We start from the raw sequence: 16406 nt of genomic DNA, 5'->3' as shown, positions 1-16406 counted from the left end.
CTGGAAAAACCATAGCCTTGACTAGATGGACCTTTGTTGACAAAGTAATGTCTCTGCTTTTTAATATACTATCTAGGTTGGTCATAACTTTCCTCCCAAGGAGTAAGCGTCTTTTAATTTCATGGCTAAAATCACCATCTGCAGTGATTATACTTGTTATAAAACATCTACTTTCTGCTTCATTGACTACACTAAAACCTTTGATAGTGTAGATCACAAAAAACTGTGGAAAATTCTTAGAAAGAGATGGGAATATCAGACCACCTTACCTGTCTCCTGAGAAACCTGTATATAGTCCAAGAAGCAACAATTAGAACTGGACATGGAACTGCAGACTATTTCCAAATTGGGAAAGGACTACATCAAGGCTGTTCATTGTCACCCTGCTTATTTAACTTACATACAGAGTACATCATGCAAAATGCTGGACTGGATGAAGCATAAGCTGGTATCAAGATTACTGGGAAAAATATGAACAACCTCAGATATACACATGATACCACTCTAATGGCAGAAAGTGAAGAGGAACTAAAGAGTGTCTTGATGAGAGTGAAAGAGGAAAGTGAAAAAGCTGGCTTGAAACTCAACATTCAAAAAACTAAGACCATGACATCAGGTCCCATCACTTCATCATTTCATGGTAAACAGATGGGGAAAAACGAGCAGATTTTATTTTCTTGGGCTCCAAAATTATTGCTAACGGTGACTGTAGCCATGAAATGAAAAGACACTTGCTCCTTGGAAGGAAAGCTATGACAAACCTTTGTTGGCAAAGTGATGCCTCTGCTTTTTAATGACAAACCTAGACAGTGTATTAAGAAGCAGAGGTGTCACTTTGCCGACAAAGGTCCATCTAGTCAAAGCCATGGTTTTTCCACTAGTCATGTATGGATGTGAGAACTGGAACACAAAGGAGGCTGAGCGCTGAAGAACTGATGCTTTCGAACTGTGGGGCTAGAGCAGGCTCTTGAGAATCCCTTGGACTCCAAGGAGATCAAACCAGTCAATCCTAAAGGAAATTAATCCTGAATATTCACTGGAAGGACTGATTCTGAAGCTGAAGCTTCAAAACTTTGGCCACCTGATGCGAAGAACTGACTCATTTGAAAAGACCCTGATGTTGGCAAAGATTGAAGGCAGAAGGAGAAGGATACAACAGAGGATAAGATGGTTGGATGGCATCACCAAATCAATGGACATGAGTTTCAGCAAACTCTGGGAGATAATAAAGGACAGGAAGCCTGGTGTAGTATAGTCCATGGGGTCACAAAAAGTAGGATATGACTTAGTGACTGAACAACAACAGCAATTTCTGAGTATTGGGATTTGAGCACACTACAAAGTGCTTTTATACATGGACTTGAATTACCTATAACGATAATGAGATTTTCATAAACAGTAGCAATAAAAATAAACTTGGCACATAGTGAAAGCCAGCAGCTCAAATCAAAAGGGAGTCTGGAAGTGAATGGGGCCATGGACCAGCACAGATAGATATAAGAGCTCAGAGTGAAGAATTAAAGGGTAGCTCTACCTAGATAGGCTTCCCTGGTGGGTCAGATGGTAAAGAATTCACCTGCAAGGCAGAAGACCTGGGTTCAGTCCCTGGGTGGGAAGATCCCCTGAAGGAGGGCATGGTAACCTACTCCAGGATTCTCGCCTGGAGAATCCCCATGGACAGAGGAGGCTGGCAGGCTACAGCCCATGGGGTCGCAAAGAGTCGCACACAACTGAGTGACTAAGCACAGCACAGCACTATCTAGAAAGGTTGTATATACCCTGTCTTAAAGTAGGTTGGCCTAAGCAACATTTCTCAGTGAAAGGCACTTACACCATGCTGTGCAGGGCAATTTTTGATTGTACAGAATGTTCCTTGCACAGCAGAGTAGGTGGCATACCCGGCCTCCACTCCCATGTCTTTGTGACAACCAAAACACTTGCATATGTTTGCATTTGTCCTTCAGGTGGTTGAAAACCACTGACCTGGGGATCTGACCACTTGCAGTGATTTACGATTACCATAGGAAGTAGTTACCAAAACCAAGCTCTAAGAACAACTATGAGAGGAAAAATGAGTGGTCGTGATACCTAATAAACATTTAGATGAACACACCAGGACACTTAAATAGTATTCTGAAACCTTTTCCCCTGATGCCCCTGCTCTGTAAGACACAGATTTTATTTTGCTTTTTACCTATTTTTAATAATTTCCAAACTTCTATCTTTAATCCTTTTAGTTACACACTCACAATTGCGAGGATTTTTTAAAAACTAAATACAAACTATATTTCTTAGGCATTTTATTATTGATTGATGAAATGATATTTAATGAAACACTGGAACTTCTTTTTAAACTTGTTGACAAAGTTAAATCTCACTGCTCATTGTACCAAAAAAAAGGGTAGATGGGACTAAAAAGAAAGGTGCTATGGCAATTGGGATTTAACTTGCAGGCAGATTCTTTATTGTCTGAGCCACTAGATAAGCCCCTTAAATATACTGGAATGATCTAGATAAGTGGTCTCCAACCTCTCTGACACCAGGAACTGGGTTCATGAAAGACAACTTTCCCACGGACTAGGGGTTGAGGACCCCTGATCTAGACGATCCCTGAAATATAATGCAGAAATTGCCCCTCCTAAATCCACTCCAGAAACATTCAAAGATTAGGGACACATAGAAAAGTTGGCTTTTAGCTACAGCCAAGTGGCCAACCGTGTTGTCTGTCAACAAAAGTTCTCAGTGCTATGCCTCTCTTAACCAACAAACATTTCACAGCCACATCAACACCATTCCAAATCATAATCTAGGTAAAAGTTTTACAGACTCCCATTTGTATTTTTTTTTAAATCAACTATCATGCATGTAAAGCTTATAAAGATTCTGTCTCATAAGAAAATATTTCAATAGAATTGAAAGTACATAATACTATAAGATGCTCTAGTATATGGCTTACCAAGCATACTGCCAGCCACCAGGATATCGAAGAGTGTGTCTGCATAGCGACGATAATCTAATCTTGAGCCTGTAGAGTCCAGAAACTTGGCTACAGCTTCAAGGTCATCACCAGCTTCATTAAGCCCCTGGACAAGTGTATCCCTGAAGACTGTGGGTTCGAATTTCTCTTTTTCATCTAAAATAATAGATAATACAATGGTTCTTTTACTTATACATCATATTGCCAAATGCAACCATACATTTCCTTTGCTCACTGGTTTTTATTTGATAGCATGATTATTTAAAAGTTGAAAGACAATTAAGATTTTGCACTAATTTTTCATGTTAAAGCCCTTGTTTAAATATTCATTTAAGCAACTGATTTCCGCTAAATGGGGCCACACTTTAACACATTAAAAAGCTTTTGATCAATCATTTGTATCACTCATAGGGTAGGCCAATGTAACTATTAACTCTAACTCTCTAATAAAAAATAAAGTATAACAATCAAAAGTTGTTTTTTTTAAAATTTTTTTTTTTTTTAAACAATCAAAAGTTTAAAAAATTTGTTCTATCCAGGATAGAAAAAGAAAATGACTCTGGGAGAATCACCTAAGAATAAGGGAGAATATAAAAACAAACAAAATAAAGACTGGGAGAGAGGAAATAAAGAGGGGTACCTCTTTAAAATTTTTTTTAATTGAGATACAATTGATATATGATATTAGTTTAATGATTTGGTATCTGTACATATTGCAAAATGATCACCATTAAGTCTAGTTAACATTCATCACCATATATAGTCATATATTCTGTCTTATAATGAGAACTTTCAAGATCTTATTTCAAGTATGCAATACAGTATTATTAACTGTAGTTAACCAGGCTGTACATTACATTCTCATTACTTACTCTACAGTTGGAAGCTTGTTCTTTCTGAATACTACCTTCACCCATTGGCCCGCCTCTTCATACCCTCTCCTGCAACCATCAATCTGTTATCTATGAGCTTTTTTGTTGTTTTTATTGTTAAGATTTCACATATAGAGATCATATAGAATTTGTCTTTCTTATTTCACTTAACATAATTCCTCCTAGATCCATCCATGTTGTCACAAACAACAGGGTTTCTTTCTCTTTAATGCTGAGTAGTGAAAACTTAGGTTGTCTCTATATCTTAGCTATTATAAATAATGCTTCAGTGAACACTGGGGTGAATGTATCTTTTTGAGTTAGTGTTTTCATTTTCTTTAGATAAATACCCAGAAGTGTAGTTGCTGGGTCATATGTAGTTCTATTTTTAATTTTTTAAAGGAACCTCCATACTGTTTTTTAGAGTGGCTGCACAAATTTACACCAAGGGTGTTCAAAGGTTCTCCTTTAACCACATTCTCACCAACACCTGTTACTTCCTGGAAGGATATATATATTTTTAACAAGATAAGTTATTCCAGAATATTTAAATATTTAATAAATATCTGAGCTATATGTTTATAAATCCAGCTTCAGAAAATAAGTTGTCAACCTTCCTGGTTGCATGACCCCTTGACAACCTTCAAAAGTACTAAAGATTCCAAAGAACTCTTGTGTTTATGGATTATTACATCCATGGAAACTTATTTTATAGAAATAAAATTAAAAATATTTATAACATGAAAGATATTAGTGAGAAGAGAGGCACTGTTTTACACTTTTCTTTAAAAGTCTGGAGTAAAGGCAGATAGACAAATTCTCAAATGTACTGCGTGCAATTTGTTGCAATATCACACATCCTGAAACCACTGTTAAAACTCCTGAGAGAACGTGTGAAAGGGGAAAATATTATCTTGGTATTTTATTATGAAAATAGTTTCAATTTTGTAGATGCCCTGAAGTATTTCAAAGGATTTAAGGATACAAATACTATGTAACTTTCTCTCCTCAGCACACTCTAGAGAGACTTCTTTGTGGAAGGTCACTTTGGAGCAAAATCTTGAACAAAGTAAGGATCACTTGAAAAAAAGTGAAGGTAACAAACTAGATGTCAGATGAGGAGTTAAAAAAATGACTAGATAAGACAAAGGACCTAACATTCAATTCATAGAATTTCACCTTTTCCCCCTTACAAAGATTGAGTCGGCATATGGGGAAAAGGGGCAAAGGATGACATCCTCCCAAAATATTCTGTCGTAAATGTCTTTAGAGAAGTAGATATTGCAACTGTTTTGGTTTTTTTTTTTTTAAAGGAAGAAAGAGGAGGAGAAGAGAATGCTATGGAAAAAAGATACATTTCATGAATAAAAAATAGTTCGTGGAAATGAAAAATAGGATAGAAAAACTTAAGAACTCAATTGAGTTAAAAGAGAAAGCTGAGAGTATCTCTTAGAAACTGACAGAAAAGTCAAAGACCTACATAATAGAAGCATAAAGATAAGAAAAAGAGCAGACTAGTCAAATGTCCAAACAAGTGAATAAAAAGATAATTTTCTTAAAAAGGGAAGGATTTAAAACTTTCAAGAAATTTCAGTTTTAAAGGAGATGTGAGTTTCCCAATGAAAGACTACCTGTGGACACAGCACAAGGACTGAAAGTGGATCCACAAGGAGCATTGGTTACTGTGAAACTTCAGAATAAAGCAACTCTGAAGTTTTAAGGGCAAAAAACCAAATCACATACAAGGTATCAAGAAACAGAACAACCTTGAACTGCCCAACAGAAATACCAGAAGCCAGAAGATATTCCTTCAAAATTCCAGGGAAAAACAATTTTCAACCCAGAATTCCAGTGTTTGGTCACACTATTAATTAAACATAGTTCAGTGGAGTTCAGTTGCTTAGGCAAGTCTGACTCTTTGCGACCCCAGGGACTGCAGCATGCCAGGCTTCCCTATCCATCACCAACTCCTGGAGCTTGCTCAAACTCATGCCCATAGAGTTGGTGATGCCATCCAACTATCTCATCCTCTGTCGTCCCCTTCTCTTCCTGCCTTCAGTCTTTCCCAGCATCAGGGTCTTTTCCAATGAGTCAGTTCTTCGCATCAGGTGGCCAAAGTACTGGAGCTTCAGCTTCAGCATCAGTCCTTCCAATGAATATTCAGGACTGATTTCATTTAGGATTGACTACTTTGATCTCCTTGCAGTTCAAGGGACTCTCAAGACTCTTCTTCAACACCACAGTTCAAAAGCATCCATTCTTTGGTGCTCAGCTTTCTTTATAGTCCAACTCTCACATCCATACATGAACTACTGAAAAAACCATAGCTTTGACTAGACGGACCTTTGTTGGAAAGTAATGTCTCTGCTTTTTAATATGCTGTCTAGGTTGGTCATAACTTTTCTTCCAAGAAGCAAGGGTCTTTTAATTTCATGGCTGTAGTCACCATCTGCAATGATTTTGGAGCCCAAGAAAATAAGGTCTGTCACAGTTTCCATTGTTTTTCCATCTATTGGCCATGAAGTGATGGGAACAGATGCCATGATCTTCGCTTTTTGAACGTTGACTTTAAGCTAGATTTTTCACTTTCTTCTTTCACTTTCATCAAAAGGCTCTTTTAGCTCCTCTTGCTTTCTGCCATTAGAGTGGTGTCATCTGCATATCTGAGGTTATTGTTATTTCTCCCACCAATTTTGATCCCAGCTTGTGCTTCATCCAGGCTGGCATTTTGCATGATGCACTCTGCATATAAGTTAAATAAGCAGGGTGACAATATACAGCCTTGACGTACTCCTTTCCCAATTTGGAACCAGTCTGTTGTTCCCTGTTGCTTTCTGACCTGCATACAGATTTCTTAGGAGGCAGGTCAGGTGGTCTGGTATTCCCATCTTTTGAAGAATTTTCCACAGTTTGTTGTGATCTACACAGTCAAAGGCTTTGGCATAGTCAATTAAGCAGAAATAGATGTTTTTCTGGAATTCTCTTGCTTTTTCTATGATCCAGCAGATACTGGCCATTTGATTTCTGGTTTCTCTGCCTTTTCTAAATCCAGTTGAACATGTGGAAGTTCTCAGTTCATGTACTGTTGAAGCCTCACATGGAGAATTTTGAGTATTCCTTTGATAGTGTGTGAGATGAGTGCAATTGTGTGGTAGTTTGAACATTCTCTGGCATTGTCTTTCTTTGGGATTGGAATGAAAACTGACCTTTTCCAGTCCTGTGGCCACTGCTGAGTTTTCCAAATTTGCTGGCATATTGAGGGCAGTATGTTAACAGCATCATCTTCTAGGATTTGAAATAGCTCAGCTGAAATTCCATCATCTCCACTAGCTTTGTTCCTAGTGTTGCTTCCTAAGGCCCATTTGACTTCATACTCCAGGATGTCTGGCTCTAGGTGAGAAATCACACCATTGTGGTTATCTGGATCATTAAAATCTTTTTTGTATAGTTCTTCTGTGTATTCTTGTCACCTTTTCTTGATATTTGCTGCTTCTTTTAGGTCCATACCATTTCTGTCCTTTATTGTCCCCATTGCTACATAAGAGCAGATTAAACATATATTAAAACATTCAAGGCCTCAAAAATTATGTTTCTCATTCACTCTTTTTAAAAAGCAATTGAAACAGACACTCCACCAAAATAGGAGAGTAACTCATGATTTCACGATCTTATTAAGTTATGAGATCCCAGGAAAAAGAGAAAAAAAATCTAAGAGACAGACAACAGTACCTTTCAGGATAGTAGGAAAAGGGACATTTCAAGCTGTACTGTTAACAGCTGGACAACTGGCCTAAAGAACAAACTAAATGGAAGAGTGTTTTCCAATACAAGCATACAGTATGAAGTGATACATAGTTAGAATTCCTTCAATAAAATGTCATTGTTAGAATTCCAAAAGTGCTTATATGAAGAGATTTACATAACAAAGGAGAGTGTGGTGCTGCCTAGTTTTAAGGTACAGAAAACTAAAATCATTGACTATAAACTCATTTAATCCAAAGTGAAAATGGTGTTCAGAAACATAAATAATAGTTTAGCTCTGAAGACCATGTACTAGGTCACAATGATATAACCCCTAATTAGGAGTCTAGCTAAAACTGATAAAATGAAAGAACACAGACCAAGAAGAGGATTTTGCAGGTGGGTGGGGGGCATGAAAGAGAGGAATCCTCATCTCCCACAGCAGGAAGTGCATCCATAATATACCTCTCCAACAGAAACATCAAGAAACAGCCAAGTAGAAGTGTTATGTGGTCATAGGAATGCGAATGCGAAAAGAAGCAGTTAAAGGTTAGAAAGAATACTGCTGGAAAACAGACTTGCTGCTGTTGCAACATGTTTTGCAGAATGGTTTGACTATTTAAGCCATGTATGTGTGGACTATTCAAACCATGTACGTGCATGACTTAGATACAATTAAAAACTACATTTTAAACCAGACAGCAGCTATCTGGTTTGTACAGACTGCCTACCTATGGTGTAACAGAAAGGATGTGTTGTAAGAGGTTAATACCACAACCTCAGAAGTAGAGAAGAATGGCATTCCCAGTACCAGTCACAGTCACGCAGCGTAAGATTCCATGAAGACAGAAGTAAATTAACTTGAACACTATTTGTCATGAACAAGAGATAAAAGTCCCTTTGATTCCATAAGCAAAACATTATGCAGGCAAGAACATGCAAATGTTGACTGCGGGGGAAAACATAATTAGGGTCTTGTTGTGAAGTGGGGGAGGGAGAGAATGGGCACCCTACAAGAACAGATCATGGGTGTGGGAGGGGCAGGCAACTGTGACCAGAAGGATGAACTCACTGGCAAGTATCATCCCCCTGCTGGGCGCCCAGCTAAAGGGTAATTCCTCCCACCTTGGGAAAAAGTTCTGTTTCCTTTAAGGCAAAAAAACGAGAAGTAAAAAAGGACCACAGGTTGCTTACTAAGTATTAGTCACTCAGTTGTGTCCAGTTCTTTGTGACCCCATGGACTGTAGCCAGCCGGGCTCTTCTGTCCATGGAGTTTTCCAGGCAAGAATACTGGAGTGGGTTGCCATTTCCTTCTTGGGTCTCCTGCATTACAGGCTGATACTTCACCATCTGAGCCAATAGGGAAGCCTATTAAGCTTATTGAAACTTGTGAACAGCTCCCAAAATCAACTGAGGACACCCACATAATGGCACCCCATTACTAGGATGTTGACTCAGGTGGCAGCACAGACTTTTTTGATGGTTTGAAATTATAAATTTGAAGCCTTGGAAAATATAAGTTGGTCAAGAAGGTACAATCCAGACCAAGCTACAAATACAGACAGCTTTGTTTTGAATCTAACAGACAACTTAAAAACTTTTGCTTGTGAAAAGGCCTTCACCCTCCAGTTATACTTTTTCAAAAGACTTGCTGAGGGAGAGAAACGCAGTATATTACAGCCAGAGATATTTCAACAGTGAGTAATAATGCAGTAGGTCAAAATGCTCATGTATAGCTTGGGAATCTTAAAAAGTCATGACGGCCTGGGAGGATTAATAATTCTCTTGCAGGATGAAGAGCAGAACTCCTACGTGCTAAGTGTTCATCTGCAGGAATTTAAAATTCTTGTACAGGAAAGTGGCAAGAACGTTAATGGAAGTTTGGGGAAACAAGACAATACTTTTACCCAAAGGTTCTTTTTCACCTTAAACAACCAACAGTAAATATGATATGTATTTCATTTGAGGACAGTGGAGCAGAAATATCAACAAAATTCTAACAAAATTATGACATTGCTCCCTTGAGTTTCCATTTGGCAGGTCAAAGCTCCCCTGAGGTGGGAACGTTTAGGGTCTGATGTTCATACTGTTTTGGTGAATTACAAGTGTGACACTGAGGAGTTAGTCATAATCACCCTTCTATGGCACAGAGAGAAGCAGGTCTTTTTCTGACGTGTCTATAAGTTATCTAAATACTATTGCTTTCTCAAAGAACTACCGTAACTGGGAAGATATCCCAACATAGTGACAAAAATAACATAAGCTACATCTTTTTCTGCAGGTCACTGAGGTAGAGTAAAAGAATGCGAAGTATCATGGATTTTCTAACCATACACACAGATTGACTTCCAATATATATTACCTTAAATGATTCACTTCATTAGTTCCTAACACCATTTATTACAAATCTTAAGAGTTATTTAAAACCGCCAACTCAGATCTAAAGCCTCAGAGAGAAACCTGAGTACGTGGTCATTCTGGATGCCTGATGTTTGGTCATTTTTTCTTGCTCCTATTTTCACTAATTTTAATTGTATTTTTCTACAAAATTTAGAGGGGGACCACTTGAATTATTAAACATTTCATCTCACTCATTTCATCTAAGCATAACAATGGCTCAGGCGAGAAGTGTTCATCCTTCTCGGATTCCCAAAAGTCACAGTAGAAAACATAATTTCTTTGGAGAAAATTTTATAAGTAAGATGTGCATATTTCATAAAGGATAAGTTCTATATGATGTGCCCTATTATAATGTTTGGGCTTCCCAGGTCATGCTAATGTTAAAGAACCCATTTGCCTATGCAGGAGACATAAGACATGGGTTTGATTCCTGGGTTTGGGAAGATCCCCTGGAGGAGGGCATGGCAACCCACTCCAATATTCTCGCCTAGAGAACCCCCAAGGACAGAGGAGCCTGGCGGGCTACAGACCATGGAGTCACAAAGAGTCAGACACGACTGAAGCAACTTAGCATGCACACACCATAATATTTCATTTTGATGTTAAGAAGAAGAAGAAAAAAGAACAAAACATTTTTAGACTAACTTGGCAGGGAAGAGCATTAGCTGTGCTAGGGAATAGTTACAAACTGAAGACAGAGCTTCAGAAGACAGCCTATTAAAATGACCTTGAAATATCCTCTGCAGATTTATTTTCTCAGCTCTATGAAATTGCCAACCATTTATCTGAAGTCAGCCCCATCATAATAGCAAAAGAAAAGCCAAAGCACGATGAATTGTCAGGAGGCAGTTCACTGTTATGAAAAGCAGAAAATGAGGCTGACTCCATTTTTTACCCCAGTCAGCAGTTTGCACAAAATGGCTCAAATGGAGCTTTAAATCCCCAACAGACCTGAGTTATATAAATCTAGATCAACTGGCAAATTATAGATAACATATTTCTGGGTGGCTCTGTGTGCATACTCCTGAAGCAATGAGACGCAGGCACAATCTTGCCCATCAGATGAATCAGAGGCAAACCAGTTCAGTTTAGAGGCAACCTTTCCGTTTCAGAACTGACCGACTGTAAGGGCCAGTTTACTCGTTGACTCATGTCTGCTCTTGTGCAATCCATCCTGAGGCCCTCTCCTGGCGTCGGAGCTCAGCTACCGTGGATCAGCGTCACGTTAAGAAAGCTGCCTGAGCTGAAGATCCAGGTCTAGATTAACACGTTCCCTCAGCGGGCAGGTGGTGGCAAACCTTTCTTCACCTCACAGTGGGGCATACGTTAAATATTATCACATTACCAGGAGCAAGAATACCTTAACTGTGACTAGATTTCTGATTAAGTCCTTTGGAAATCAACGACGTCATTTATTTATTTATTTTTTCCCCAAGACCGCTTTACACAATGAGACAAAGAATGCATGCTGGTTTCGGCACCTTGGATGGCTATCTGCTTCCAGATTTCAATCCTTATTGTGTAAGTGGGGACACAGCTTCTAAAAGGACTAAACACAGGTGGTGGTTCAGGCTATACTTGTACTTCGTTTACGGGGATGAGTCAAGGATGCAAAAAATAAAAACATAAAAGCATATAAGACAGAAATACTGTACAAAATAACTACCTTTTTGATTTTTAAAACTTTTTTTTCATTTTTTAGAGGGAATGTGAAGTTTTTTGGCAGGCAGCATTTATAGTTAAATTTAGCCTTACTGCTACTGAGTGATTCTTATAAATCTCTTCTTATTCAATTGACCCATTGTATTGAGAAATCTTTTCTTTCTACATGACCACACTTGGCTGCTTCTTAGACAGACAGCACTACAAGAGACCCTCAGCTACAGACACTGGTGGGGAATGCCAAAGGCATCTGACACAGGTTAACAATTCAATAATTTAGTGCTAAACGACCATTACATAGCTTCTGTTTCATAATCAGCAATGAGGCCTTCACAAAGATACTCAATCATCCTTTATCTTTACACATGATACTTCCTTAAATATTTTTCAGTCACTCTCCTCAGTGTTAGTCATGCCATATTTCATACTTTAAAAAGTTTTCCAATCAAGTTTTAGCTCAACTATTCTTAAATCCAAGAGGATTTCTGTATAATTATGCAAAACTGGTTAAATATTTAGAATACTTAAAAATTCTTTATACAGAGAAATAAATGGTAAGATGAACATGAAAGGAGTCACTCACACACAGATGTTTTAACAGCCATCATCAAACTGGCTTTATCACTACTTTTCCCACAATAAAAGACACTTGAAAATATCATGAATTTTAAAGTTTTAAAGATATTTAGGTAAATTTCATTCGACTTTCTAAAATTCTGAAATGGTTACAGCTCTTTTATATCTCTTTCCTTTTATATCTCTTAGCTTTACTATCTTTGCATATGAACATTTTCTTAAAAACATAAAGAAAGCAAAAACCAAGTGCAAATGCAAATGTCAAAAATAGTAAAGTTTATCAATTGCCTTCATAGCCTCACATGAGACTAAGGCAACCTGAACAGACATAATTACCCTCATTTTGTAGCTAAAGACACAAAGCTCAGACAAGTTAAATGCCTTGTTCAAAAATCAAACACCTAAATAACTGGCAGTTCTGAAGCTGCAATGCAGAACTTTAGATTTTACAGTCGGAGCTCAAAAGACAGGAATTAGTGAGGTTAGGTGGAAACAAAGATAATACTAATTCTTCTTTGTGGAATTAAGAAACCTCACATAGAAGTGGGCTTCACTGGTAGCTCAGCTGGTAGAGATCCCCTTGGAGAAGGGAACGGCTAGCTACTCCAGTATTCTGGCCTAGAGAATTCCATGGACTGTATAATCCATGGGGTTGCAAGGAGTCAGACATGACAGAGTGACTTGCACTTCACTTCACTTCAGCTACAACTGGAGTCCAGACATGCCTGTAGGGGGAGCTCTTACACCCTCTCATGCACCATCAATTATTCCAAACAGGCAGAGACTTAATGCCCTCATCTCTAGTCTCCAACAAAAAGCTCTTGCCTACTTTACTATCCAGAAGGAAGAAGAAAACTTTTCTCCACCTAACCACAGCCCAGCCAATCAGAGAGTGTACCAGTGCAACCTATGAGAAGCCTCCATACTTTGGACTTCCAGCTTCCTAATGTGACTCTTGGGTTATTACAGCCCGTCTCAGCTTCCCTCTTTTCTCTGCTAGAACAAGTTTCTCATTCTTGTTCTGATTTGCCCCATAGTTCAAATATCCAGAATTGCAATTTCTTTGAGCTATTCCTGAAGAAACTGGCTTTTCTTAGTAAAATAATTGGTTTTATATTGTTAAATTTGACATTCGCTAAACTTATATATTGATTAGAACTTTAAACAACATTCCCCACCTCCCTGCCCTCCTCACCCCCACCATACACACACAAACACAACACAACTTACCCCTTTTCCGAGTTTTGAACCGCTGGCCTGTTAGCACTGGCTTCTGATGCTTATTCATAAAATTTCTGAAAACAAAAAAATAAAGATTATGTGCTTCAAATAAACAGTCCATATAATACATTTCCAGTAAGTATGTTTGACTTTAGTCATCTAAATATACTTTTCAAAATGAGATAACTGTAACTACTGAACTAGCAAAACTTTTAAAGTTTAATAATATCTAGTGTTGACAAAAGACACAAGGATAATATCCATAGACATAAACTTTGGCATAAGGGATAAACTCCATGCAATACTTTTGGAAAGCATTTGGTGAATATAAATATTTACATATACAAAACCTATGGTCCAGGAATTCCTTTACAAGGAATTTATTCTAGTTATACCCACATAAGTATGTAAATATACGCATGTGTATATAAAAGGATTTAGTTGTAACATTGTTGGATGCGTAAATAAATGAAAAAGTCAAATACCCATAAACCTGTATCTGGTTCCATAAGTTATAATAAGCCATTGAATGGAACTATGAAGCGTTACAAAATAAATTAGATGCAAATGTACTACATATGGCCCTGGCTACCTCTCTGATTAAGCTTCCTACACCTATCTTTTCCCATCACTTACCCCTCTAGTCACCCTGCCCTCTGCTTTTCCCACTGGGCCAAGGAAGGTCATTTTTCTTCTGGGAAGGTTCTTTCCCAAGGCATTCATGTGGCTTTACTCTCCGCACACAAACACATCCTTTTCAGAGAAATTCCCAGGCCATCCTGACTAACAAGGCTCCGTGTCTTTCTCTAGCTTTATTTCTCTTCATTGCTTGTAGCAGCCCCTGGCATTTTTTAGTATTTGTTTGCCATGGTCTATTCCCCTGATGACAGCGTAACCTCCCTATGGGCAGGGACCTCACAGGTTTTACTCAAAATTGTATCTTTAGCATCTAAAACAACACTGAGAGCAACTATTGAATAAATAACTGTCAATAAGCTGTCATACTGAGAAAGATGTTCAAGGGAAATTGTGAAGGGAAAAAAGCAAATTGAATAAAAGAGTGCAAAGCATAATTTTTTGGTTAAAAGGGGGTACATGTAATATTTGCCTTTTCTAGGCAAGGAACATTTAAGAACGAGACAAGAAACAGTTTTTCATTGTTTGTTTACTTCAGAGGATGCATATTTGAGCTTTTTAATTCTTCTACTGGAGTTAATAATTTAAAATATCATAAATTATCTTTTTAAAAAGTAAAAAACCTGCTCTAAAAAGAGCTTTTACAAACTGAGAATAACCTTGCTGACATAAATATTACAATCTAAAAATGTATCTAGATTGCCTAAGTTATGAAGACCAAACAATTCAAGATAATGTCAAGCAAATTATTTCTCTTTCAAAGTTTTTAAAAATTGTAATTAAAAAACATTCTCAAGAATGTGGAAAAATTATTATTCAATTTATGTCCCAAAACTTTCTTCCCACCCATCCCGTGAAAGAGAAACACCTATTTTCACATAGAAAGCAATCTATTTATCATGGAAAAACTTGAATCGCCATTTCACAAGTGAAATTCATTAAAAATAAAGTAACAAAGCCCCAAAGTAATTTCTTTCATGGTTAAAGAGAGAGAATTTTTATCAGTCTTATAAAGTGAACTTACTACATTCTGCTTTTAGATATAAAGGTGACTAAGCTGGATTCCAAGCCCTCAAAGAGCACAGAGTCCAGCAGAGATAAAATACAAACATTTACAGAACAATGAGGCAGGTGAAACAACAGTGGGGCTCCCCTAGGTCAAGAGTAGAGAAGGGATTGACAGGTGTACGCGTATGGGCAGCAGCTGCACAGTGAAATAGTTACAAATGCAATAACCTTAATCAGTGAAATCTTATTTCACTTGAGAGGCACTGGAAATAGAGTTTTTAATGCATTATGTATATTTACAGAAAAATTCTCTCATTCAGGATTTTCCCTGCTGGCATTTTCAACAGATTCACTCTAGATCAGCAAACGTTTCCACTGGGGCACAAGTAATGAATATACCTAAGTGTGCATGTGGTTTCCTTAATGTTTCCATACCTCCCCAAACACAACAAATGCCATACAAAATATTTTCTTGTGTTAGCAAAGAAAAAAATACCTGTTAAAGGGTTTGGGTCTTGTACTGAGATACAAAACCAAAAATAGAGCCTGAAACTTCTCCAGTAGCTGAACATGTAAGGAAGGCATTACCCTTTGCCAAAGATGTTTTTCTTTCAGAATTTAAAAATATTTTTAAAGTGTGTGCCCCTTCTATTAGAGTCTACAGTATAAATACATAGGATTCTCTAATTACCTTAATATCTTATTTCTATTTTCCTGCTAATGGAGAATTACCACCAAACACAACCTACCTAGGAGTGAATTACTCTATTTTAAAAATTCTTTAGCTCTGTTTATAATACCTTCTTTAGCTTTAAACAGGAAAGTCTGTATCTTCAAAGTTCAGTTATGTGGGCTTGTTTTATACAACCTGAACATATTCTATGTGGAAAATAAGGTAAGAACACATAAATGTTTAAAAAAAGTATGCAAAGATTTTTGACATACACAACATCAAAAATTAAAATAAACAAACACACACAAATAGAGATTCACCTAGTGGTACTGAAAGACTAAGAGAAGATATTCTGTTCACCAAAAGTCTCTATCACTTAGCTGTTACTATTTGGAGCAGAGGCTTGGCTTTTCTCTAAATTTAGCTCCGGTGCTACATGATAATCTGCTCCAGAGAGGGTCAGCCTTTATAAGGCATTCACTGACTCCTGGCCGAAGAAGAGCAAGGACACAAAAACTAAGAAACTCCACCAGCCTGAACCTGGGCAAGTCACAGCAGAAGAGCAGCAACGGCAGTTCTCTCAGGCCAACCCAAAAGGCTCACAGTTATAAGACTGTATTACAATTTATAACTTGATATC

General features: G+C 37.7%; 1 protein-coding gene across 3 annotated transcripts in view; it reads right to left on the bottom strand.

The window, feature by feature from the left end:
• BZW2 (basic leucine zipper and W2 domains 2) overlaps window positions 1-16406 on the bottom strand; it is a 61971-nt gene that overhangs the window by 31355 nt on the left and 14210 nt on the right. For 2 of the 3 annotated variants that reach the window (XM_006057037.4, XM_006057036.4), the window contains exons 2-3: window positions 13459-13523; window positions 2957-3133 (exon numbers count right to left, since the gene is read on the bottom strand). In XM_006057037.4, the coding sequence (XP_006057099.1) occupies window positions 2957-3133; window positions 13459-13516 (235 nt within the window). In that variant the 5' untranslated portion in view covers window positions 13517-13523. Of the gene's footprint in view, window positions 1-2956; window positions 3134-13458; window positions 13524-14085; window positions 14108-16406 lie in introns of those variants that run through there. The other variant, XM_044946506.2, reaches the window with a different exon arrangement.

The sequence above is a fragment of the Bubalus bubalis genome, chromosome 8, assembly GCF_019923935.1.
Source record: "Bubalus bubalis isolate 160015118507 breed Murrah chromosome 8, NDDB_SH_1, whole genome shotgun sequence".
In the NCBI taxonomy this organism is placed as follows: domain Eukaryota; kingdom Metazoa; phylum Chordata; class Mammalia; order Artiodactyla; family Bovidae; genus Bubalus; species Bubalus bubalis.
This window is presented reverse-complemented; position numbering and strand designations above follow the sequence as displayed.